This window comes from Poecilia mexicana, unplaced genomic scaffold (genome assembly GCF_051168715.1).
Source record: "Poecilia mexicana isolate PSO_F unplaced genomic scaffold, ASM5116871v1 scaffold_4, whole genome shotgun sequence".
Classification (NCBI taxonomy): Eukaryota; Metazoa; Chordata; class Actinopteri; order Cyprinodontiformes; family Poeciliidae; genus Poecilia; species Poecilia mexicana.
The window spans coordinates 22193985-22220633 of NW_028263373.1; the positions used below are offsets into that span (position 1 = coordinate 22193985).

The following is a 26649-nucleotide window of genomic DNA, read 5'->3' on the forward strand; positions in this document are numbered from 1 at the left end:
CTTTTTCTTTAATGCAGGTTTTGTGCTAAAGCATTTTAATACTTTGGTTTGTTGATTAAGATTGTATATCTATTAATGTAATTCACTTTCAGGTTAGGTGAGAAAGACCCCATTGTTCCTACTGGAATGAGGCATCTGGGCCCCACTGAAAACCCAGTCAGCACCCATTTAAATCTACCTGGGCAAACCCATGTGGGGCCACCATGGAACCCGTGGACAAACCCACTTGGTGCCCATATTCTAGCCCAGTTTAGACCCAGTTGGGGCCCAGGTAAAAATGAAAGCTCCCAAGTGGGGCCAAGATGGGCCTCATGTAAGTTACCCATCTGGGCCCCACTGAAAACCCAGTCAGCACCCATTTAAATCTACCTGGGCAAACCCATGTGGGGCCACCATGGAACCCGTGGACAAACCCACTTGGTGCCCATATTCTAGCCCAGTTTAGACCCAGTTGGGGCCCAGGTAAAAATGAAAGCTCCCAAGTGGGGCCAAGATGGGCCTCATGTAAGTTACCCATCTGGGCCCCACTGAAAACCCAGTCAGCACCCATTTAAATCTACCTGGGCAAATCCATATGGGGCCACCATGGAACCCGTGGACAAACCCACTTGGTACCCATATTCTAGCCCAGTTTAGACCCAGTTGGGGCCCAGGTAAAAATTAATGAAAGCTCCCAAGTGGGGCCCAGATGGGCCTCATGTAAGTTACCCATCTGGGCCCCACTCAAAACCCAGTCAGCACCCATTTAAATTACCTGGGCAAACCCATGTGGGGCCACCATGGAACCCGTGGACAAACCCACTTGGTACCCATATTCTAGCCCAGTTTAGACCCAGTTGGGGCCCAGGTAAAAATTAATGAAAGCTCCCAAGTGGGGCCCAGATGGGCCTCATGTAAGTTACCCATCTGGGCCCCACTCAAAACCCAGTCAGCACCCATTTAAATCTACCTGGGCAAACCCATATGGGGCCACCATGGAACCCGTGGACAAACCCACTTGGTACCCATATTCTAGCCCAGTTTAGACCCAGTTGGGGCCCAGGTAAAAATTAATGAAAGCTCCCAAGTGGGGCCCAGATGGGCCTCATGTAAGTTACCCATCTGGGCCCCACTCAAAACCCAGTCAGCACCCATTTAAATTACCTGGGCAAACCCATGTGGGGCCACCATGGAACCCGTGGACAAACCCACTTGGTACCCATATTCTAGCCCAGTTTAGACCCAGTTGGGGCCCAGGTAAAAATTAATGAAAGCTCCCAAGTGGGGCCCAGATGGGCCTCATGTAAGTTACCCATCTGGGCCCCACTCAAAACCCAGTCAGCACCCATTTAAATTACCTGGGCAAACCCATGTGGGGCCACCATGGAACCCGCGGACAAACCCACTTGGTACCCATATTCTAGCCCAGTTTAGACCCAGTTGGGGCCCAGGTAAAAATTAATGAAAGCTCCCAAGTGGGGCCCAGATGGGCCTCATGTAAGTTACCCATCTGGGCCCCACTCAAAACCCAGTCAGCACCCATTTAAATCTAACTGGGCAAACCCATGTGGGGCCACCATGGAACCCGCGGACAAACCCACTTGGTACCCATATTCTAGCCCAGTTTAGACCCAGTTGGGGCCCAGGTAAAAATTAATGAAAGCTCCCAAGTGGGGCCCAGATGGGCCTCATGTAAGTTACCCATCTGGGCCCCACTCAAAACCCAGTCAGCACCCATTTAAATTACCTGGGCAAACCCATGTGGGGCCACCATGGAACCCGTGGACAAACCCACTTGGTACCCATATTCTAGCCCAGTTTAGACCCAGTTGGGGCCCAGGTAAAAATTAATGAAAGCTCCCAAGTGGGGCCCAGATGGGCCTCATGTAAGTTACCCATCTGGGCCCCACTCAAAACCCAGTCAGCACCCATTTAAATCTAACTGGGCAAACCCATGTGGGGCCACCATGGAACCCGCGGACAAACCCATTTGGGGCCCATATTGGCAGCCCACTTTTATCCCATATGGGGCCCACATGGGTATGCTGGCTGGGTATAATGCAGGCTGATTTTTAATTTTTTAATTTTTTTTAAAGGCAAACAAAGCGATAAGAAAATTTAATCACTGGTAAAATACATTAGTTTCTGATCGGGGTAACCGCTGACTGAACAGATAAAGATATAAGTTGATAATTATCAGTAAAGTGCCACTGGAAATTTTAGGTTTTTTATTTTTTTGCTTTTGTTGTTGCTTCAAAATATATGAAAACATACGAGTATAACATACAATATTTGGGAATTATATTCTCATTCAGTGAATGAAAACAAAAAATTTAACTTGAGCGTGTTAAAAGTGATTGTTTACTTCAAGTATATGCGTTTGATCATGGTATAATGTAAAGCTGCTTCCTTGTGGCGAATGTCAGTGCATCCGCATGTCAAATTCTGTTACTTCATCGGAAAATGCCATCGAAGACAAATAATGTAAAGATAATACTAAATCATACACGACTCTTTTTATGTGTGTGTGAACGAATATACAAAAATAGGGTTTGGAAATTAATAAAAACAGTTATTCATGTTAATAATTTTTTTAGAACATTGAAGAAGAAACCCCCGGAAGATAAATAGTGTTAGGCCATTTGCCTTTCCAAGTGTGTTGTCTAAACTTTTGGACTTATTCTACTAGAAAGACTTTAAGAGTGTATAAAAACAACCAATCAATTTGGTTTTAAACGTAAACTCAATACTGATTTTACTCACTGAAGGAAACTAAGTAAATATAAGATGCAGAGCATATGACATGGATCTAAAGCTTTTGACAGATTTAACCACTATATGTTTTTTATTAAACTACAGAGTGGTCCCTGCATATTTAATCAGAACTTTACATTATTGGTATTCTCATCAGTCTATGCGAATTAAGTGAGATTCGGGGGTTTCTGAACCTCTGATTCCCACTTTGGAGGTTCTCCTGACTTTTTTAATGATTGTCTGTTGAACCTTAGTTCAAACAGACAATTTGTAAGACTGGGCAACCATCTTGTAAATCTTGTAAATCATTTAATGTACGCAGATGATGTGGTCCTCTTGTCTCCCTACAGTGTACCATATGTACAAATGAGGGTAAAGTGTTCCTTTTTCTGACTTAATGCACCTCCTTGAACACGGCTCACCTGTGGTGTAAGCTACAATGAAGAAACTGCAAAATCCTATCAGGATGCTTTCAGAATCCTCCTCAGATTTCCAAGATGGACATCTGCACAAATGTTTGTCAAAAGCAACATTCCAACTTTTCATACCTTGCAGAGGAACTTAATGTATACATTTATGTGCTGCTTGGCTGTATCAAATAACTTAGTTAGAACTCTGTCAACTGCAATATAGGGATATACCTCAAGCTTTTTAAAACATTGAAAGAATTGTTTATGTACTTTCTGATGGACATGTTTTTTTTTAACTTGTTTTGTTTTATTTTATTTTTTCTAAATGGTGTGGACCACTTTTTGTCTCAAAATAAAGACTGTCTATGTCTGTTGTGGAGATGTTGACACCCCGATGCCCCATGAAGCTGTTTTATAATGAAGTATAATTCACCTTTTGTTTACTTGTGTAGAACATTAAAAATAATTTTAGAACAAGTCATTTTCATCTGATCTAGCTTCAGGTTGCAGTTCTGTTTGAGGTGAATTCAGAAATATTGAGACATCAGCTTATTCAGAACAGGATAGATAAAAATACATTTGGTTTTTATATATAGCACACCCGGGTGAATTTCACTCAGTATCTGTATCTTAGAGACTTTTTGTTATGTTTGGAAGCCAGGACGCATAATACTTTCAACTTAATAATGGAAGTGGAATTTAAAGATATGTATTCAAAAATAATTTCTTTCGCATAGAATTTAGTCACGTTAATGTTGTTTATGAATTAAAATGGGTTTACTTTTCACACAGCATAAATAAAATTAGAAGTAACAAGTGAAGGAGGTGCGTGTTGACATTTTTTTGTTGGAGATCAGCGTAAAGATGCATTTCCGCCGCCTACTGGATTGGATTGGGAACAGCGGCTTTGCTGTGAGCGTGACCATCTGGAAAATAAGGAGGGGGAATTCATGTAATTATTTGTTTTTCCGCTGCAAATCCACAATGATCACTGATTATATTTACTTTGCTTGAGAAATAATTATCAGTTTTTATTATCAGGTTAATTTTGTATTAGTTGTTAGGAAAATTTAAAAATATTAAAACAAAGACCACCCCTCGCTGTCAGAAAATGGTATGATCCAGTCAACTCAAATGCCCTTGTTACGTCAATCCGCGTTTCCCCATCAGATACGGTTCCCCCTTCGTCTTCTTGCCGCTCCGCCCCGCCCACGCGGCAAAATAGGCGCGTGCTCGTGATGAGCACTGAGAAAGCACGCGCGTGGCAAGCACGCGCTTGTTCGGCGCGCTTGTCTGAGGAACTACGGACACCGTGAAAGCTCAAACAACATGTTTCGGCAAAGTTGTCACACTTTCTTCACGTTTTTGCGGGAAACTAATAGTAATAATACTAATAATTATAATAAATATAATCAATATATATGTTATACATATTATGATTATAATAAATAATATATATTTTATACATATATTAAAATTATAATACATAATATATGTTATATATATATATATATATATAATAATTATAATACATAATATATGTTATATGTTATAGTTATAATTATAATATATATATGTTGTATATATTATAATTATAATATGTTGTATATATTATAATTATAATAGATAGATAGATAGCATAATGCTATATGAATTAAAAACAGGGCAATGCAATTTAATGCTCAATATTACCCATCAGATACCGTTTTCCCTGTTTTACAGTGGGGGAACGCTATCTGATGGCCATAAATCTCCCATCATATAACGTTCCCCCTGTTTTACAGTGGGGGAACGCTATCTGATGGCCATAAATCTCCCATCACATACCGTTTCCCCTGTTTTAAAGTGGGGGAACGCTATCTGATGGCCATAAATCTCCCATCATATAACGTTCCCCCTGTTTTACAGTGGGGGAACGCTATCTGATGGAGACATTTCACCCATCAGATAGCGTTCCCCCTATGTTAAAATCACCCATCAGATAGCGTTCCCCCTGTTTTACAGTGGGGGAACGCTATCTGATGGCCATAAATCTCCCATCACATACCGTTTCCCCTGTTTTAAAGTGGGGGAACGCTATCTGATGGCCATAAATCTCCCATCATATAACGTTTCCCCTGTTTTAAAGTGGGGGAACGCTATCTGATGGCCATAAATCTCCCATCATATAACGTTCCCCCTGTTTTACAGTGGGGGAACGCTATCTGATGGCCATAAATCTCCCATCACATACCGTTTCCCCTGTTTTAAAGTGGGGGAACGCTATCTGATGGCCATAAATCTCCCATCATATAACGTTCCCCCTGTTTTACAGTGGGGGAACGGTATCTGATGGAGACATTTCACCCATCAGATAGCGTTCCCCCTATGTTAAAATCACCCATCAGATACCGTTTCCCCTGTTTTAAAGTGGGGGAACGCTATCTGATGGCCATAAATCTCCCATCAGATACCGTTTCCCCTGTTTTAAAGTGGGGGAACGCTATCTGATGGCCATAAATCTCCCATCATATAACGTTCCCCCTGTTTTACAGTGGGGGAACGCTATCTGATGGGTGATTTTAACATAGGGGGAACGCTATCTGATGGGTGAAATGTCTCCATCAGATAGCGTTCCCCCACTGTAAAACAGGGGGAACGTTATATGATGGGAGATTTATGGCCATCAGATAGCGTTCCCCCACTTTAAAACAGGGGAAACGGTATGTGATGGGAGATTTATGGCCATCAGATAGCGTTCCCCCACTGTAAAACAGGGGGAACGTTATATGATGGGAGATTTATGGCCATCAGATAGCGTTCCCCCACTGTAAAACAGGGAAAACGGTATCTGATGGGTAATATTGAGCATTAAATTGCATTGCCCTGTTTTTAATTCATATAGCATTATGCTATCTATCTATCTATTATAATTATAATATATACAACATATTATAATTATAATATATACAACATATATATATTATAATTATAACTATAACATATAACATATATTATGTATTATAATTATTATATATATATATATATATATAACATATATTATGTATTATAATTTTAATATATGTATAAAATATATATTATTTATTATAATCATAATATGTATAACATATATATTGATTATATTTATTATAATTATTAGTATTATTACTATTAGTTTCCCGCAAAAACGTGAAGAAAGTGTGACAACTTTGCCGAAACATGTTGTTTGAGCTTTCACGGTGTCCGTAGTTCCTCAGACAAGCGCGCCGAACAAGCGCGTGCTTGCCACGCGCGTGCTTTCTCAGTGCTCATCACGAGCACGCGCCTATTTTGCCGCGTGGGCGGGGCGGAGCGGCAAGAAGACGAAGGGGGAACCGTATCTGATGGGGAAACGCGGATTGACGTAACACCCTCAACTATTAACCGTTGTGTGGCAGTTATTCAGGTTACGCCGAAGGTTGCTTTGTCCTGAAAATCTACTCATTTCTAGATTTCTACTTCGTCCTTGAACGTCCAGAAAATAAAGAAAAATGGTAAGAATATTTAAGTTGTTCCCATTTTGATTTTTCTCAGAAAGGAAATGCAGTCGAAAACTGATTTTAACTCTCCCAATTTGCGCGCTAATTTGAGCAGACGTTGCATTTTTATTATCCAGGGTTTTGTGGGCAGAAATTTTCAACCCAGTAGTAGATGTAAATTCATTTAAAAATTGCCTGAATTATATTTTATTATTATCTTAAGCAGTGAATATGACTCAAACTAACCGCTAACTTGGTTGCAGTTGGTCGTTGGTTGACAGTTAGCCTAACGGTTGTTGTACTTTGGCGCGCATTTAGTATTTGTTTGAAATGTCTTCCCTTTAGGACAAGTTGATGCTTTGGGTTATACTTCTCACTCCCCATCAAAACAAGCAAAAAAACAACAAAAAAAAAACATTTTTAGCAGAAACTGGTCCATCTGCTCCTTTTTTTAATTTGCTGGTCTTCGGTTATCTGAGAGAAGTTAACTCAACTGATATAACGGTCCATTCATCTTTCTGTTAAAGGCAAACGTTTGGTTCCCACTAACGGGCAGGTTAGATTGCCCGCTCTTTCACAGAAAGCTTTTTGACACAGCTCTTAATATTTGAAGTATAAAACTATAATCGGTTCATCAAATGTTTTATATCAGACTGATTTTATTAGGTTAGGTTGACTCACCAAATAATTATTTATTGATGAGCCCTTTTCTGTACTGATTCAGTAGCTTCATAATGGTTTAGTTTCCCACAGATGACATGTTTTATCTGTGTCCCATATTAAAATGAATCTTTTCTTCCTGTCCAGCGTGAGTGTATTTCCATCCATATTGGTCAGGCTGGAGTCCAGATTGGCAATGCCTGCTGGGAGCTGTATTGCCTGGAACATGGCATCCAGCCGGATGGTCTGATGCCAAGTGACAAGACCGCAGGAAGAGGAGATGACTCCTTCAACACCTTCTTCAGTGAGACCGGCTCTGGAAAGCATGTTCCCCGGGCCGTATATGTGGACCTGGAGCCTACTGTCATTGGTAAGTCTCACCACTTGCTGGAGAGCAGTGAATGAAGCAGTTGACATCAAGGATTTGAATATGTGTTTATTAAAGTTTATTTAATGTGTGACTATTTGTTTTCCACCCCTCCATAGATGAGGTGCGCACTGGGACCTACCACCAGCTATTCCACCCTGAGCAGCTGATCAGTGGTAAGGAGGACGCTGCCAACAATTACGCTCGTGGGCACTACACCATCGGAAAGGAGATCATCGATCCTGTTTTGGACAGGATTCGCAAACTGGTAAGATCATGGAATGAAGTAAATTTCAAATCATCTGGAAAGACAAAAGTAAATTTGTGTGACATGTGGATTCTGTCTGCCCTCCTCTGTCTTCAGGCTGACCAGTGTAATGGTCTTCAGGGTTTCCTGGTTTTCCACAGCTTTGGTGGAGGCACTGGCTCTGGTTTCACCTCCCTGCTGATGGAGCGCCTGTCTGTCGACTACGGCAAGAAATCCAAGCTGGAGTTCTCCGTCTACCCGGCCCCACAGGTGTCCACAGCCGTGGTGGAGCCTTACAACTCTATCCTGACCACCCACACCACCCTGGAGCACTCAGACTGTGCCTTCATGGTGGACAATGAGGCCATCTACGATATCTGCTGTCGGAACCTGGACATTGAGCGACCCACCTACACCAACCTGAACAGACTGATGAGTCAGATCGTGTCCTCCATCACGGCTTCTCTTCGTTTCGACGGGGCGCTCAACGTGGATCTAACCGAGTTCCAGACCAACTTGGTGCCTTATCCACGTATCCACTTCCCTCTGGTCACCTATGCTCCTGTCATCTCTGCTGAGAAGGCTTACCACGAGCAGCTGACCGTGGCTGAAATCACCAACGCTTGCTTTGAGCCAGCCAATCAGATGGTGAAATGCGACCCTCGCCACGGCAAGTACATGGCCTGCTGCCTTTTGTACCGTGGAGATGTGGTGCCCAAAGACGTCAACGCTGCTATTGCCAACATCAAAACCAAGCGCACCATCCAGTTTGTGGACTGGTGCCCCACTGGTTTCAAGGTGGGCATCAACTACCAGCCTCCCACTGTGGTTCCTGGTGGAGACATGGCCAAGGTCCAGAGGGCTGTGTGCATGTTGAGCAACACCACAGCCATTGCAGAGGCCTGGGCTCGGCTCGACCACAAGTTTGATCTGATGTACGCCAAGCGTGCCTTCGTTCATTGGTATGTGGGTGAGGGCATGGAGGAGGGAGAGTTCTCCGAGGCCAGGGAGGACATGGCTGCACTGGAGAAGGATTACGAAGAGGTCGGAACCGATTCTATTGAAGGGGAGGGTGAGGAAGAAGGAGGGGAATATTGAGAAGGCCTCCTAAAACTAGTTCTGTGTTTTAAGTCTTTCGCGGTCTGTTCTGATGTTTCTCTACTTGCTGTTTTAGTGCTCAAATACTTTGAGATGTTGACAACACTTTTAAAGAGCAGAGCCAATTTTGAAGGGGATTTTTTATAATTGCAATATACTTCTGTTTGTTTCAACAGTGTATTCCCATTTCTAGGAAGAAACCCATTCTATTTTTATTGCTTATCCAATACATGTTTGTGAATGAATAGGAAACAATCTTAAGTCTTTTCAGTAATCAGTTCTCTGTTTTGCTTTATTAAATTAGATTTAACATGTGAAAATAGTCAAAGACTATTTCTGTTCTGTGAAATGTTTGAATTGTTGCCTTGTGCCTGTTAACAGGGAGTTGCTGTAATTCTCTGCAGAACATGCAGTGTTTGGTGAATTGGAATTTTTTGTAATTTATTTTAACAATAAAAATTAAAAACTGAGTATTTGAGTTGGTTTCATTCATTTGCTATTTTATGAACATGGCAGATAAAATACAAACATTAAAATGTTCTCCACACAAAAAAAATGTTTTAATTGATTGTTTTATGTTTTCCACAAAAAAAACAAAACATTGGGACCTGCTATAGCTCATGGCTAAATTCTCACAAATAAATGAAATTATTAATCATTAGGTAGAACAGGATCATAGTCTGGCAAGTAATTTAAGGAAATATGATGAAATCATGAATGTCAGATACAATAATAAAAACTTTCAGAGCCTTGTTAAAAGTGATGTTTGTTTACATCAAGTATTTACATTTGATCAACGTGTAACTTAATACTGCCCCCTTGTGGCGTATGTCAGTGCGTTGGCATGTCACATTACGTCACTTCATCGGAGAATGCCACCAAAGATGCAGAAATTGAGTGTAGAATAATACAAAATCATACACCACTCTTTATGTATAACGAATATTCGAAAATTTTATTTGGAAATTAATGTAAAAGTTATGCATGTTTATTTTTGTGTCATTTTCAGCTGAAACAATTCAGGTTGCAGTTCTGTTTGATATTTGGTGAATTCAGGAATATTATTGGCTTCTTAAACTGTTTTCACAAATGAATGGACGTGCAGACAGTTTCTGCCACATCTATTATAGAACAAAGATTAAGATTTAGCTTAATCTTGTAATAATAGTATTGCAAAATTAAGTAAAATTCATTTGCTGCTAATTTATTATACTGTATTGCATAATTCTGTGGGTCACTGTAATTTATAGTAAAAGATTACTATACATTTATTACAGTAATTTTCTCAGCGCTTTAATGCTTTACTTATAGTAATTAAAGCACTATAAGAGCAGACAAATGAAATAAAGTATTCTAAAAACAGTGAAACGTGATTCTCCGAGTTTATGAAATAACAAAAAGAATACATTTTATTTTTAATTGAATTGATATTCACTTAATTAAACAATCAGTTTGCTGTTAGTGGGAATAAAATTAACAGAGAACAGACTGGCAGTGACCAAACCCTGTCTGTCTGTTATAAACCTTCAACTTAATAAAACAAAAAAGTGGAATTTAAAGATAAGTATTGTAAAATAATTTATTTCACACTGAATCGTGTTAGTGTTGTTTCTGAACTAAACTGGTTTTACTTTTCACGCAGCTAATCATTTACAATTATAAGTAAAAAGTGAAGGTGCTTCTTCATCTTATTTTTTGTCTTGTTGGTGTTTTCATACCAGTTTAAAAGTGCTAGATTGAATTGGGGAACAACGCATAATAATTTATGTTAAAACGGCTTGCCATAGCTGTTAATCGAGCCGAGTCGAACTAAGAAGAGCCACAAGCGAGCCGAGTCGGGCTGAAAACCTGACGTCAGAACACGTCACTCCATCCGATCCTTTATGGATCAGACTGGCCATCTGTGGAAACCCGCAGAAGGCACTGATTGTGCTTTAAAGACAATGGAAGTAGTGTCATGGATTCCGTGGTCCAACAGCGAGGTGCAGACATTTTTGTGCTTGGTGGGCCAGGAAAGGATCCACAGGGATCTAGACGGAGCAACTAGGAACGAGAAAACATTCAGAGAGGTTTCCCAGCTGATGGCCGCTCACGGCTACCAGCGAACATCACGGCAATGCCGAGATAAGCTTAAAAAAATGAAAAGTGATTACCGGACCATCAAGGAGAACAGGGAGCGCAGTGGTCCGAACAGCCTGAAACATTGGAAGTGGTTCGAACAAATGGACGCCATTTACGGGAAGCGACCAGTGAGCATTAAAATGGAGAGTGGACTGGACTCGACCACTGCGGTACTGGACCCCATGATGGATAACAGTGAGTATTCAGTGACTAGGTATGGCAGGCCGTTTTAACATAAAATCTGCTTCCCTACACCAGGGCTTTGCTCGCTGCGGCTCTTTGGACTTTCCAGAATGGCTCTTAAGAGCTTAACAATAATAAAGAACATGTTATTGTTTGTAAATATGGATAGCAGATATAAAATAAATGCATGTCAGTTTATTTCATGGAACAATTGCATTGAATTTCCACAACAAAATGACACTAAAATTACTTTTAAAACATCTTTTATTGTCACTACGTTGGCAAATATGTGCTTTAATATTTTCCGTAAATGTCAACAACCCATAAAATAAACTGTATCCATCCTCTATTTGCTTAAGGGTTATAATAAAAAAGAAAGCAGACATAAAAAGTCATATGGTAATCTCTAGTAGATGTTTATCATCAATTATAAATTGCCTTTTTTTTCCCAAGCGGTCATGCAAAATTTGTGACCCTAAATTATACTTTAGCTTGACTGACGGTAAAAATGGCTCTTTGGATTGTAAAGGTTGCTGATCCCAAATTGGTTTATGACCAATGTAGCAGTAATTTGAGTTATTTCTAATTATATTCTGACTTGTATAAATGACATCAGGCCTGCAATTAATTTGTATGTAAGCTTTAATTCAAGATATCAACAAATAGCCAATGGCCTGCCATAAACTTAGAACATCTCCTTGGTGTTGAGCGCATGTTGACACTGGATAAGTGCAAAATCTTCATGTTTGTTACTTCCTGACTGCAATCACATGTTTTATGTTTACTTCTGATCTTTTTTTATTGTTCCAGAATGTTTTTCCTCATGCGTTGGTTTTTCTACCACTTCTCATCTTGCTAACGGAAGCGATAACAAACCCGCCGCAGCAGCGATGAACACCAATGACCTGAACCTGACACAGTGTGAAGTCTACCAGGTGGTTGGTGAGTTACTAGTTTGAATTTTACATTATTGTGGGCATTTTCATATTTACATGGTGATCTGTCTTTGCTTTTCAACAGTGACTCCAAAGGAAATGACTAAAATAGAGAATCCATGGAGGACTTTAATCTGGAACCCCGAGTAAGACAGAGACACACACCTGCATATGAAAACCAGTTGTGAAGTAACTAGTTACATTTACTCAGTTACATTTATTCCAGTGGTGATTTATCATTACTGATAGCAGCTTATAGTTAGAATTAGCTGCCAAGAAATTATATTAAAATGATTTTTTAAAATCAATAACTATATATTCCATCCATCCAAAAATATCATATTCTCCATTTTTATTACAGAATATTTTGTGAATGATTTATGGTCCGTTATTGATCAATTTCAAATGATTTCTGAAAAATAGTATGAAGATTCAATGTGCATGCTCAAAGTGTTTGGCAATATGTTTTCATTATTTTATTTCTACATTTGTACAGGAAGAGGACGGAGCTGATGGAGAGCATCAAAACATACAAACCCACAGTCAGTTCTGTGTCCCAGGCTCGGGTTTTACTCATCGGACCAGTCGGCGCTGGAAAGTCCAGCTTCTTCAACTCCATCAACTCTGTGTTCAGAGGCCATGTCACCAGCCAGGCCATCGCTGGTTATTCCTCCAGCAGCCTCACCACTCAGGTCTGTCTCTGCTTCTCATTCATTGAGTATCCAGTGTCTCAACTTAACAAAATCTTTCCAATAGTATATTTTTAAAATCTGTTACTTAATCTTTTCTAGTTTCGGACCTACTCTGTGAAGGCAGGACGAGAAGGCAGACCTCTGCCAATCATCCTGTGTGACACCATGGGCCTGGAGGACAGCAAAGGGGCGGGGCTTGATGTGGAGGACATCAGCAGCATCCTTGAAGGTCATATGCCGGATCGATACCAGGTTGGGCTCTTGCTTCCAAACTGAGTAAAGGAGCATGACTGTAAGCTAATGTAAACAAACCCAGTCTTTTCAGTTCAACCCGTCTGAACCGCTGCATCCTGACGCCTCCGGCTATCGCAAATCTCCAGACCTCAAAGAGAAGATCCACTGTTTGTCATACATCCTTGACGCCACCAAAGTCTTCGTCATGCCTGAGAAGCTGGCAGAAAAGCTGAAGGCCATCAGACAAAAGGCCAACCTGTTGGGTCAGTAGAAAGGAGTTCTGCCTCCGTGAAATGATGTACCAATTCATTTCAGTTCAATTCAAATTTAAAAAATATTTTATTGATCCTAAAGGGAAATTAAATGTTGCTGTAATTTATATTAATTAAAATCCTTCAAATAGTTATTGTAGATGGTGATGGTTGTTGCCAGGGAAGGTCTCTTGTAGCAGTCTGTATTACAGTGAGTTTGAAGAAGCCTCTGACTGAAAACACTCTATTTTCCCAAGACAGAATCATGAAGAGGACGATCTGGGTTGTCCATGATTTTCTTTTTTTTTAATGAAGAATCCTTTGCATCTTCGTCTCCAGAGGTTTCACTTTAGTGGAACGCACCATTAGTGTATCAGAGTGAAACTCACTAGATTCAGTTTGCACTAAAATATGTTTATTTCTAAACATAGAAACTGTTTTTTCATGTCTCAGTGGTAAGGAAGCTGGATGATGATGTTTAGGTTTAAATGATGAATGGGCCCCCTTGATGAAATCTGGATATTGTTCATGAGGATGAATCAAACATCTGGAGGTCTAAAGTCATCCTCCTGATTTCTATTGATTTTCCTCTTATGTCACTAAAGTGATCAGTGTGGTTAATGAGCCTCCACTTACCTCACATGCTTCAGAATTTGATGCCATGACATCATTTGGGACTTCACAAATTGTTTAAAGGTAAAATACAAAAAAAAATATATGTTTTGGAAGATGTCTATGTTTTTTTTTTTTCAATTGAATTAGGATTATTTTGCACCAAAGTTGACATCCATTTTTCTCAATCAGGTCATGTTTTTATTCTAATTTGATTTAGAGAAATCTGAAAAAGTTTTGGAAGAAAAAAAATTGAATAATTTTTTATACATTGTATTTGAACATTATGTCTTCATCTCCCTTTATCAGATTATCAATCCCAGATGTGAGAACAAGTTGTGCTTTTTGTTCAGAAAGTTGACCTGATTGCAAAGTCAATGGACTGAACTTATATAGTGTGTTTCCAGTCATTTTTGACCACTCAAAGCACTTTACACTAGAGTCACATTCACATGCTCACACATTTATACACTGATCAGTAGACAATTTGGGGTGAGTGCCTTGCCCACATGGCAGGAGGAAGCTGGAATTGAACCAACAACCTTCCAATTGTAAGACAACTACTCTACCCACAGAGCCACAGTTGCCCCAATGTGATTTTTGGATTCAGCTAATCAAAAACAGTTGAAAAACCCCAGATAATTTTTAGGCTGTTGACCAGTGTAATGTTAGTATAAGTCAACATCTAACTCTGAAGACAATAAAACAAATAATAATTCACATCATTCTGGCATTTAGCAAATAGAAATAGTTTTGCAAGGTCTAATTGACTGAAAACAGGAAGGTTTTCTGATCTAAAGTCAAACACTGAGGAGAAACCAGGTTGTGTCGACTTACGCTGTGATTGTAAATATCAGCTTTCAGTTGTATATGTGACCATAGTTTCTCCATGTTTAAGTTATCCAGATGCCTCAACTGATCTTTAAAATTGGTTTCATATCTGCTTGTGTTTCCAGGAGTTCCCCAGCTGGTTGTACTCACCAAGGTCGATGAAGCTTGTCCCTTAGTGAAAGAGAATCTGACAAACATTTATAGGAGTGTCTACATTAAGGAGACTGTGAGTGTTTTCACACAAGTAAATGTTTTATCAGATTATTTCTTTTAAGTTGTGAAAATCTGAGTTGAAGAGTTTGTGACCCAGATGCAGGAGGCCAGCTCTAAGCTCGGCATGCCGCTGTCCTGCATTGTTCCGGTGAGGAACTATGTAGAGGAACTGGATCTGGACCTGAACACTGACGTCCTGCTGCTCAGCGCCGTCATCCAGATGCTCCGGTTTGCTGATAACTACTTTGATGAGATCAGCGACCAACTCAGTAACATTCAAAACAAAGAATGAAGGTTTTTATGGATAACCATCGCTGCCCAGATTCAGTGTTCTTGATATTATCAAGAGGTGGAGAGAGCATTAGAAAATAAATGTAAAAAACCCCGAAAACATTTGGACATCTTCTGCTCTTTTAAAAAACAGGCCACATATTTTTTATTACATTTAAAATTTTAGAAAGCCAAATATGTAATATGTATGATTAAAATAATTACTGCAACTTTTATTCATTTTAATTGTCCTGAGAGAAATGTTTTTAAAATGCTTAAACTGTGTCTGCTCCCATGAAGTCCTACTGTGGCCAAGACTCTTTGACAAATAATGTTTTGTAACAAAACATATTGTTGGAGCAACAATTAAATCTTTACACTTTCTTAAAAGTTTTTTTAATTGATATTTAGAGCTATTTTTTTAATACCTGCGTTATTATTTACAACTCTGGCTAACAACACTAACTTTATACAAAACATTTCACTTTCTCACTTGTTTCAAAACATTTTACATTTAAGTCGCTCTTCAACATTTTTTGGAGGAAAGTCTAATTTTTGTTACTTATGTATATTTTCCAGCTGGTTCCACCGGCTCTACTTCAACAACCCGGCTCGGCTCGGCTCTGTTTCGGATCATTTCATGCTGGCGTGAGATTTCTATTCTTATGCTTAACAGTGACCTCTACTGGTTGGAAAGGGTAATAAAGATTTCAAATCCACCACATAAACTTTCTTTCGTTTTCTACAGCAATAATAGTTGGAAGTTGTTCATGTTATGCAACCAGAGTATTGTACATTTTGTACTGTGAAAAATTTTGAGTGCCTTAAGGCTCCTAAGCAGCTTAACTATCTCTGCAAAATACAGGAATCTAAGATGATGAATCACAAATAACTGATGAAATGGCTATGTGTATCAAGCCTAATGGTCACTGATAATTAGAATTTTTACAGATGTTAAAAATAAATTAGCATATCTTAAAAATGGATAAATTTAAATAAATAATATGTGTGTGAGCCAAGTGTTTCTGAGATGATACAGCTACTTTCATCACAACAGGATGACAGTTTATTACTCAAAATCTCTGAGAGTTCATATGCATCAAAGCTATTTTCTAATCTTTGTATATTTACTTTATGTGATTTAATTTTGTCTCAGACACAGATCAACTAAGTGTTTGGAAAGGGCAAACACTTAGTGATGGCATATATATGCCATATATATATCTACAATAACTCTGAAGAATTTTAATTAATATGAGTTACAACAGCATTTAATTTCCCTTTGGGATCAATAAAGTATCTTTGAATTTGAATTGAATTTGAAGTGAACTAAAGATTTAGCAGAAATCTGAAAATAGAGAAGGAACAAAAAAGAGCATATAGTAGTTTGACTGAAAATGAAAGTCTGAAAAGAGCATTAGTTCTTTTCAGACTACTTTGATGAGATCAGCAACCAACTCAGTAACATTCAAAACAAAGAATGAAGGTTTTTATGGATAACCATCGCTGCCCAGATTCAGTGTTCTTGATATTATCAAGAAGTGGAGAGAGCATTAGAAAATAAATGTAAAAAAACCCAAAAATGTTTGGACATCTTCTGCTCTTTTAAAAAACAGGCCACAATTTATCCACATATTTTTATTACATTTAACATTTTAGAAAGCCAAAGATGTAATAGTTAAAATAATTACTGCAACTCTTATTCATTTTAATTGTCCTGAGAGAAATGTTTTTAAAATGCTTAAACTGTGTCTGCTCCCACGAAGTGCTACTGTGGCCAAGACTCTTTGACAAATAATGTTTTGTAACAAAACATATTGTTGGAGCAACAATAAAATCTTTCCACTTTCTTAAAAGTTTTTTAATTGATGTTTAAAGCTATTTTTTTAATACCTGCGTTATTATTTACAACTCTGGCTAACAACACTAACTCTGTACAAAACATTTCATTTTCTCACTTTTTTCAAAACATTTTACATTTAAGTCGCTCTTCAACATTTTTTGGAGGAAAGTCTAATTTTTGTTACTTATGTATATTTTTCCAGCTGGTTTCTTAGTCATGATCATTTCATGCTGGCGTGAGATTTCTATTATTGTGCTTAACAGTGACCTCTACTGGTTGGAAAGGGTAATAAAGATTTCAAATCCACCACATAAACTTTCTGTCGTTTTCTACGAACAGCAATAGTTTGAAGTTGTTCATGTTATGCAACCAGAGTATTGTACATTTTTTTGTGTAAAATTTTGAGAGTCCTTATATCTCCTAAGCAGCTTAACTATCTGCAAAATACGGGAATCTAAGATGATGAATCACAAATAACAATGGCTATGTGTATCAAGCCTAATGGTCACTGATAATTAGAATTTTACAGATGTTAAAAATAAATCAGCAAATTTTAAAAATAGATAGTTGTCAGAACGCAAACCAACGTCCTGATAACTATCCCAGCATGCACCGCGCGCTTCTTCTTCTACTGGCAAAAATGAAGTCGGCAGCTGCTTACCGTAGTTGCTAGATCTGTTGTGGCTCAGTATTGGTCCATATATAAGGCACACCGAATTATATGGTCTTTTGAGGAAATTGAAGGTTTTTAGGTACGCCTTATAGTGCGGAAAATACGGTACTTGGTTTTTAAATGATGTTTAGGTCAGCCAAATACTTGAAGTGGGCACACATTAAACAGATCTTTAAATTGTTTTACTTCTGCTTGTGTTTCCAGGAGTTCCTCAGCTGGTTGTACTCACCAAGGCTGATGAAGCTTGTCCCTTATTAAAAGAGAATCTGACAAACATTTATCAGAGTGTCTACATTAAGGGAAAGTGTTTTCACAGATAATTTCTTTAAGGTTTTGAAAAGTTGGGTTGAAGAGTTTGTGCTTTGTGACCTGGATGCAGGAGGCCAGCTCTAAGCTCGGCATGCCGCTGTCCTGCATTGTTCCAGTGAGGAACTACGTAGAGGAACTGGATCTGGACCTGAACTCTGACATCCTGCTGCTCAGCGCCGTCATCCAGATGCTCCGGTTTGCTGATAACTACTTTGATGAGATCAGCGACAAACTTGGGAACCTTTGAACCAAAGGATAAAGGTTTTATGGGCAGCTGGCCAACTGCTGGTTCCATTAGAATGATGATTGGGGTATTTAGCTTCTTGAAAAAAAATGGATTACCCTCTGTGTATATTTTTGTTATAATTAAAACGTAAAAAAGCCAAACATGTAATTCTATCCATCATCATGTCTGTCAGTTAGCATTACATGGAGGAATTTTTTTTCAATGCTCACCAAACTGGTGAATCCTATGAAGTCCCTCTGTGACCAGGACTCTTTGACATGTTATGCTTTGGAACGAAACAAACACCCAACCATCATTTCCACTGTTGTTGGAGCAACAATTAAATCTGTGCGTTTTTTTTTTTTTTAATTGAACTAAAACTATATTCATCAAGCTATATTTGCAAGACTCTGGTTATTTTTGCAATTACAAAAGGTTATTTCCTACTTTTTCTCTATAGATGCTACCTCTGCTGTCTCTTTGTTCATTATCTCAACTGTACAAAAAATATTTTAACTTTAAGTTACACTTTTTTGGAGGTAAAGTCGTTTTTACTTGTTTTGATTTACATACATCTACATCTTTATTCTGCTGGTTTCTTAAATTGTGATCATTTATATCCTGGTATGAGGGGTTTTATTCTTTTCAGTGTTTAACAGTGATCCTAACTGGTTATATATTGCTGGACCAAAATAAGCTGCAGGTTATTACAGTTCACATCTATATAATTGTCAGAAGTAACAAAATTTGAAGTTTTACCCACAAATCTCTCCACAGTCTTGATCACCTCTCTGTCCCTCATTCACCCACATATCAGTTCTTCCTGTTTTTACTTTCAAAACTTTATTTTATGGAACTGAAGCCACAAATCTGAATGTGATGACCCATTGGTGCAGTTGTTACAGACTATAAGGAGATTTTCTAAAGACTTTTTCACGTCATGTAGAGTAACAAATAATTTCCTACTGTAAACCCATCATGTAGAGAAACGAGTTTAGGTCATTCCTTTTATGGCCTCTAGGGGGCCAGTACAGGAAGTATGAGCTTTTAAGTTTCGTTTCTGCTGCGAACAGCGAGACATCCTGTGGTTGACCTGCCTTTAACCAGATATCTGCAGAATATAAAGGAGGTAAGTCTTAAACTATGACCGAGCTTAAATATGTATAAATGTATCCGTGCTCCACTGTCACATTTACTGTCTTCTTGTGGGATTTATTCAATTACGCTTAACCTATAAATTCAATCTAAAGCTTCAGTATCAAACATGAACAGACACTAAGACGTAATGTTTATCCAAAAGTCTGTTTGTCGTAATGTCTGTTGGGGATTTATTCTCCAGTTCCCTAATATATATTTATTATTAAATTATTGTTGTTTTTATGTGTGGTGTTTCAGTCAGGCAGCCAGGAAAACAAAACTTATCTCTCTGCGTTATTAAACAATAGAAAGTAAGACATTAAGCCGCAGTTTGGAGGTAACGTGATTATTTTAAGAGCACACAGGTGTATCTCAGTAAAAACGAAAATAAGTAAAAAGTAAAAAAAAATCTTTGTAATCACTTCCAAAAATGGCACTCAAATATAAATTCACTACACATACTGAAACATATTTTATTCATTGTGTTTTGATGTAATTTGTGTGTTTATTTCGCAGATTCAAACTTGAGTTTACTCTAAAAGTTGAGATCAGCAGCTCAGATGGCCACTCTGAACCCACTGCTCTCCAGGAACCACCAGAGAACCATCTGCTCTCAGCTGGGACATGTCAAACTGAAGCTGCTCTACAAGGCCTCCGTCCACGGCTTCACTGCTGCTGCCTTCCACCAGAGATGTGACAACCGGACGCCCACTGTGTCTGTGGGCTTTAATACCTCTGGTTATGTGTTTGGAGGCTACGCCAGCCAACCATTCAGTCAGTCTGGTCAATACGTCAATGATAATAAGGCTTTTCTTTTTAGTTTTACTGGTGGAAATCTCCAGAAATACCCCTGTATTAATGCTGCTTATGCACTCTTAATGGATGGGAACAATGGTCCTTATTTTGGAGAAGATCTAGTTCTTGTCAACGGAAACCAACAAGTGACATACAGCGCTCCAGGGAATTATTACAACTTCAATGCTGCAGAAATGCATGGAAATGACCTGAAGCTGTCTGAATGTGAAGTTTACCAGGTGGAAGGTGAGTCTTTAGTAAAAAACGTATGTCACTGTCAGAAATTTAAAAACAGAAATTCTAATACATTATGTGTTCAGTCTACTGCCTAGTGCACATTACTCAACATTTCAAACATGTTAAATATGCTCTTTAACATTTAAAATTTGAATTTACATAATATCTACAAACTCTTTTGGACAAGTAATGTTTGCAAGGCAAAAACTGAGAAAATTAAAATTTAACTAAGTTGCTCTTTACCAGAATCCACTGAACTTGAGAAGCCATGGAGGACAGTCGTCTGGGAATCTCAGTAAGTGTAAAAGTATTTACTCCCTTTCAACTTTTTCAACATTTTGTCAAACATAAATTATTAAAATTTATTTGTAAAAAAAAATCTGAAAAGTTATACATGAATATGTTAAACCCCTAGTTACTCTGATACCCATAATGAGTTTTCAGTGCAACTCTCACCCTTCAGAAATCAGTGAATAAGTAAACAGAGGCCTCATCTGTTAAATTTAATTTAAATCTTGTTGCTCTGTGAAAATATGTGGAAGTTTTTATCATTTTGCTTAAAACGATTGTTCAGCAGGTTTACTGTTGGCAGTTTCTCTGTAATTTGATGTGTCTCTGCAGGAAGAGGGCTGAGCTGATGGAGAGCATCAAAACCTACAAACCCACGCTCAGTTCTGTGCCCCAGGCTCGGGTTTTGCTCATCGGACAGGTCGGAGCCGGAAAGTCCAGCTTCTTCAACTCCATCAACTCTGTGTTCAGAGGCCATGTCACCAGCCAAGCCATCGCTGGCAGCTCTTCCACCAGCCTCACCACTCAGGTCTGACTGCTTCTCAGCTACATGGTTTCCTGTGTCTCAGGGAAAAAAATCTTTACAGTAGTATATTTTTAAAATGTTTTCTAGTTTCGGACCTACTCTGTGAAGGCAGGACGAGAAGGCAAACCTCTGCCAATCATCCTGTGTGACACCATGGGCCTGGAGGACACCAAAGGGGCGGGGCTTGATGTGGAGGACATCAGCAGCATCCTTAAGGGTCATATGCCGAATTGTTACCAGGTGGGATGTTTGATAACCGTTTGTGAAGCATAACTTGTGTGTTACATGAAGTAAATTTAACATATTCTTCGTTTACATTGACAGTTCAACCCCACTGCTCCTCTTCATGCTGAGACTCATGGTTATCAAAAGTCTCCGGCTGCCAAAGACAAGATCCACTGTGTGGCTTATGTTATTGATGCCAGCAAGGTCTCCATTATGCCCCCAAAGCTGGAGGAGAAGATGGAAGTTATCCGCAGAAAGGTTAACCTGCTGGGTCAGTAGAACCTGTCACTGAATCATTTTACTGATGAATTTGAAAAAAGTTTAAACTCAGATTATTTACAGCATGTTGGAAATGTTTGCAGGGATTCCTCAGCTGGTTCTGCTCACTAAGGTAGATGAAGCTTGTCCTTTGGTGAAAGACGATCTGAGAAACATCTATAAGAGTGGATACATCAAGGACTTAGTGAGGATTCTTTTAAATAAATTACTCTCAGTGTTCATGCTAAGCTTGATAAAACTGATCCGAACCGCTGTGTGGTCCAGATGCAGGAGGTCAGCGTCAGGGTGGGCGTGCCGCTGTCCTGCGTTGTTCCAGTCAAGAACTACAGCGGGGAGCTGGAGCTGGACCTGAACGCTGACATCCTGCTGCTCAGCGCCGTCATCCAGATGCTCCGGTTCGTTGATAACTACTTCGATGACCTCAGCGACCGACTGAGCAGCGCCGAATGCAAAGATTAAGAATCTGTATTCACAAAACCTGACAGCTCAGGCTTATCCACATGTCCAGATGTGTCAGTATTTATGCATTTATCCAGAACAACTCTAGAGTTTTACATATTCAATACAGTATTTACTTCATACAGATTGGCTGAAATAACTACGTGTTTCTTTTTTGAGTTTTGGTCTTGGGAAGTTTCACTACAATCTCACCTAGAAATGACTTTACAACTCCAGTCTGATAATTTTGTTTCTCATCGGTTCATCTTTAAATCAGTGCTTGATGTTCTTGAAACAATTCTAAAATTTTATTCTGCAGGTTTGGCAGTAATCATAATCTGAAACTTTTAAGTTCAACAAAAAAGATAGGATTTCAGGAAGTTGTTCACTTTAGTGAGTTTGGATAAATCAGTCTCTTTTTGCTTCTGATAAAGTTATTACCTTAATGGTCTTGGTGACTTGGTACTTGTTGGGACATTTATGCAGGACGGATTTTCTAACATGCATGTTAAACTCCTGCAAAATATAGGAGATATATCTGTGGGCATGAAACTGAAGTACAAGCTAATTAGTAAAGATCTGATATTATAGCTTGCATGTGTAAAGACTTGCTGATATTTGACTTTCCTGGATTCCCTGGAATGTTGAAAATGACAACGCTATTTTTTCCTTTGTATCTTTGTTTTGTCACCCAAGAGGAGTTGTTTACAGTTTACTTACTTCTGCTTTTTTGAGTAAAAAAAAAAAAAAATCTGAGACAGATCTGACTTATTACATGCAAGTGTTTATTTATACAAGCTGGGAAAAAAAATGCAAACACTAATAAAAATGTTGAGAAAACATGCCTGGCATTATTGATATTTATTGAGAGAAATTGTAATAAAATCCATAGTTTAAAGTATTTTGCCTCATCACCTAATATTAAAGACTCTTTTTTTTTATTTTACTATTTTAAGAGATATACTGTTATGAACTGTTCTATTCTGTGAGAGCTCTGGTGGAAACAAAAACAAACCATCCATCATCCTCCTACTACTTCCTGTCATCTTTGTCATTTTTGGCAGTAGCAACATCTGGCTGGTGATCATGTGACTTGTATAGTGTGAAAAAAGGGTTTACATTGGAGTTGCAAAATCTTTTTTATTGAATTTTGTTTGTTTTTTTTCCAAAATTGGCAAATTAATTTTCGTACTTTGAGCAATTTCATGGTCAATAGAAACGCACTGACAGAAAAATGTTTGGTCAACACGACGCCTGGTTTAACGCTTTGCTTTATGTTCAAAGTGTTTTGTTTCAATAAAAAGCTGAGACTTCATGAACAAACTGAAGTTTATTAATGCAGCTGAAACAGTTTCTGTACATGGAAACAGTGAAGTCAGACCAGCTGAGGAGCCGTCTGTAACAAGACTGAGATCTCAACAACAAACTGTAAACTACACAATGACAGCCGCCTCTAATCTGACTCATCTGCTGCTTCCGGGACTCTGAAATGAACTGAATTAGATTAGAAACGGGCCGATCTCTTCTCAGCAACAGTCATGAGATAAAAACAAACATTTTAAAATAGTGTTTAAAATATCCACGTTTGGTTAGTGCACATAACAAACCAGGAGCTCTCTCCACCCGGTTCAACCACTTCCACTCCCAGACCGGCAGAACAGGAATGTCATGGAGAAATGACGTGAATCCTGGGATTAGGTCGTAATCTGTCTGGTACAAAGTAACGTTCAGGGTGGAGCAGACGGTCCGCGGAGCAGAGGAAGACCGTGGAGAGGCTCTTATGGCACAGCTGATGCTCTCAGATACTCAGATGGCTTTTCGTCTCTCCAGCCAGCTGCTTCAGTCATCAACAGAAAAGGCAGCAACGTGAAGATGAAACGACCTCAAACGTTTGAGTTACAGCAAACACACACATAACGAACACGTGGGATTGGTCCGAGTCCAAAGGCCGACTTCAGTGTCAACCAGAGAGAGGAATAAAGCCAAGCAGCTTCTCTGACATGAAGCTAAAGTGCATCGAAATTTACATTTTTGGCAAGAAAATCATCCTCAACATGTACCTGAATATGAAATGTTTTCTGCTTTTGTGCTTTAACCAGATGAATTAAAATAAGTGTAAAAATTCAAGAACAAACGGGATGTTGGCACGATCATACCAGACGGTTTGGCAATGACAGCAATACTGCAACCGCATGTTGCTTATTAATATCATGAGATAAAATCTGTTTATCTGGGGATAAATTATGCAAAGTAGCAGATGAATGATAATCTGAGTGCTCAGCTGCTTGGAGTTTCTGGCTTTATGGAGATAATTTTAGCTTAAATAAAGATGTTACAAGGAAAGTTTTGCTTTTTTTTTTTTACTGTGGATTACAATAGTTAGGTACCAGCTTAAAGGTTTTAAAATTTTCTTAGATCAATATTTGAATTTGTGTTTCTAAAAACTTCTTAGAAATTCTGCATCATTTCTAGAAATCTGATCTATCCAACGAAACGAGACAAAACATCTTGTTTCGTTTGTCTATTTTGACTAATTTCCAGTTGCACAAGCTTGAACAGTCCTGAAGTGAAAAAGAAGAGCGCCACCTATCACTCCTACTGAAGTATTGCTGTTCTGAGAGTTTAATTGGCAAGCAGCTGACTGCAGACTGGCTACAACTGCAAACAGCCCAACTAATCAATCAGCTAATATCAACTCTTTAAAGAGCAAAAAAGAGAATTTTCTAAAAATTTAGCAAGAATTTATTCCATATTTATGGATCAAAATAACATAACATGCTACAGAACAACTGGAATAATTAAAATGTGAGATTATTTTAACAACAGCAGGAACAATTGCTGTGTTTCTGTTTTAAATAAAAGTGATTTGATCACAATCTACTTTTTATGAAAATTTTTTGCAATGCTTTAAGAGACCCATAAGGGTCAACGCCTACAGGCTTACAGACGGCTAACTTTTAAGACTAACAGATGCTGTTATATAAAGAAATTTGGCCTCTTGGTGCTTTAAATTTAAAATATTAAGTGCTAATTATGAAAAAAAATAGTCAAATTGAATAATTAAAAGATGCAAAACATAAAAGATAAATGTTCTGAGAGCAGAAAACATGTTGGACACGGTTCGGGGTGAGCAGAAACTCTCTGCAGGTCGTCACTTTTTGGCTCTTCGGCGTTTGGACCCGAGCCGATCCGTCACACACTGTGCTTACATCAACATCTACAGAGATGAGATTCAACTTCCAAACAGTAGAAAAGAAATATAAGAGCTTTTCTGTGTCTTTTTTCTTTTAAGGAACTGTACAAGATTATTTAAAATAAAAAAAGTCAACAATTAGTTATACATATTTATAAGACAACATTGTTTACGTTATATTACTATAAAGAATTGCAACTTGTGTGATATTTTAATTTACTACAGAAGGCAGTATTCCTTTCTTTAGAGAGCTGGGTGTTTATGTTTTTAATAGTAGATGTATAAAACTATTGTGATGGATTTAAAATCATTTCCTATTTTGTGGTTTAAGTTTCAGGTACTAGAAAAATCCTGACCTTTATTTCTCTGCAATAGCAACAACTGCCCACAAGATGGTGCTAATTGACCTGTAAGATGCCTGTGACAAATTAACTTTAAACTAATTTTGGACTTCATCTTCACCAGACTGAGTAGCTGTAGAGCAGAGAACGTCTTTCCCTCCTCTTCATCGTCCGCAATTTAAGGAAGCTCATCTTTTTCCAACCCACTGAAAAAAAAAAGGAATACTGCATTTCTCCTTCACTACTTTCTTCAGCCTTTGTTCGCAACGCTAGTGTGCATCCTGCAGGGGAATGTTGGAGGGGCAAAGTGATGGAGGTCCGGCTAGGCGGGCCCGTCCTTCGGAGAGGACGGAGTCTGAGACACGGAGCTGGAGGACGAGGAGGCCGAGCTCTTCAGAGAGCCCAGCGTCTTGCTGAACCACGAGTTCTTAGCAGCTTGGATTTCTGTCATCAGGACGCCTCGCTGATGCTCCAGCTCCTGCAGCGCAGAGAGGGAAACAGAGTAAACAGAGGCAGAACTCTGGCCGGGCTTCCTAGTGTTTCATTATGGATGCAAATTTAGTTTTTATTAAATTTGCAAACAAATAAAAGTTTGCATTTTATGCAAATAAATACTAAATTTTTGCTTGGGATTTCTCATACATGTCAGTAGTTTATAGAATAAAAGAACAATGTTCATCTTACTCAAACATAAACCTATAAAAAGTTTGTGAAGCTGGATAAGATCAGCTTCACATATAAGTATCAGCCTCCATAGATTTAATGCATTAGCCTGTGTAAGAAAA

At 38.7% G+C, this 26649-nt stretch overlaps 4 protein-coding genes across 7 annotated transcripts in view; 3 read left to right on the plus strand and 1 right to left on the minus strand.

The window, feature by feature from the left end:
* The first annotated feature begins 6539 nt into the window (after positions 1–6539).
* LOC148159983 (tubulin alpha-1B chain-like) lies at positions 6540–9568 on the plus strand. 2 transcript variants are annotated; one of them, XM_014973835.2, is made up of 4 exons: positions 6542–6655; positions 7448–7670; positions 7787–7935; positions 8032–9568. In XM_014973835.2, the coding sequence occupies exons 1-4, from the start codon at positions 6653–6655 to the stop codon at positions 9010–9012; spliced, it is 1356 nt and encodes a 451-aa protein (XP_014829321.1). In that variant the 5' UTR covers positions 6542–6652; the 3' UTR covers positions 9013–9568. The 2 variants fall into 2 exon arrangements, with proteins under 2 accessions (XP_087861208.1, XP_014829321.1); XM_088005082.1 differs by having other exon boundaries at positions 6540–6655; positions 7787–9568.
* Positions 9569–10847: 1279 nt separating this feature from the next.
* LOC106907919 (interferon-induced protein 44-like) lies at positions 10848–15744 on the plus strand. Its single transcript, XM_014973830.2, has 8 exons — positions 10848–11328; positions 12127–12258; positions 12337–12397; positions 12748–12943; positions 13043–13195; positions 13269–13440; positions 14997–15097; positions 15182–15744. Exons 1-8 carry the CDS (start codon positions 10896–10898, stop codon positions 15374–15376), a joined length of 1443 nt encoding a protein of 480 aa, XP_014829316.2. The 5' UTR covers positions 10848–10895; the 3' UTR covers positions 15377–15744.
* A 3707-nt stretch (positions 15745–19451) lies between these two features.
* On the plus strand, positions 19452–23172 carry LOC106907921 (interferon-induced protein 44-like). Its single transcript, XM_088005085.1, has 8 exons — positions 19452–19534; positions 20059–20583; positions 20821–20869; positions 21196–21391; positions 21476–21628; positions 21713–21884; positions 21976–22076; positions 22157–23172. The coding sequence occupies exons 2-8, from the start codon at positions 20103–20105 to the stop codon at positions 22349–22351; spliced, it is 1347 nt and encodes a 448-aa protein (XP_087861211.1). The 5' UTR covers positions 19452–19534; positions 20059–20102; the 3' UTR covers positions 22352–23172.
* A 469-nt stretch (positions 23173–23641) lies between these two features.
* rabgap1l (RAB GTPase activating protein 1-like) overlaps positions 23642–26649 on the minus strand; it is a 117153-nt gene continuing 114145 nt past the window's right edge. For all 3 annotated transcript variants that reach the window (XM_088005083.1, XM_015012419.2, XM_015012420.2), the window contains one exon: positions 23642–26342. In XM_088005083.1, the coding sequence (XP_087861209.1) occupies positions 26187–26342 (156 nt within the window). In that variant the 3' untranslated portion in view covers positions 23642–26186. The remainder of the gene's footprint in view (positions 26343–26649) is intronic.

Excerpts from the sequence above, each read along its gene's own strand:
- LOC148159983 (XM_088005082.1), top strand. Across the intron at positions 7,671-7,786 it reads CCTGGAGCCTACTGTCATTG|ATGAGGTGCGCACTGGGACC; the intron begins GTAAGTCTCACC and ends ACCCCTCCATAG.
- LOC106907919 (XM_014973830.2), top strand. The coding sequence starts at position 10,896 with ATGGATCAGACTGGCCATCTGTGGAAACCCGCAGAAGGCACTGATTGT. Across the intron at positions 12,259-12,336 it reads TGAAGTCTACCAGGTGGTTG|TGACTCCAAAGGAAATGACT; the intron begins GTGAGTTACTAG and ends GCTTTTCAACAG. Across the intron at positions 15,098-15,181 it reads GTGTCTACATTAAGGAGACT|ATGCAGGAGGCCAGCTCTAA; the intron begins GTGAGTGTTTTC and ends TTTGTGACCCAG.
- LOC106907921 (XM_088005085.1), top strand. The coding sequence starts at position 20,103 with ATGGCCACTCTGAACCCACTGCTCTCCAGGAACCACCAGAGAACCATC. Across the intron at positions 20,584-20,820 it reads TGAAGTTTACCAGGTGGAAG|AATCCACTGAACTTGAGAAG; the intron begins GTGAGTCTTTAG and ends GCTCTTTACCAG. Across the intron at positions 22,077-22,156 it reads GTGGATACATCAAGGACTTA|ATGCAGGAGGTCAGCGTCAG; the intron begins GTGAGGATTCTT and ends TGTGTGGTCCAG.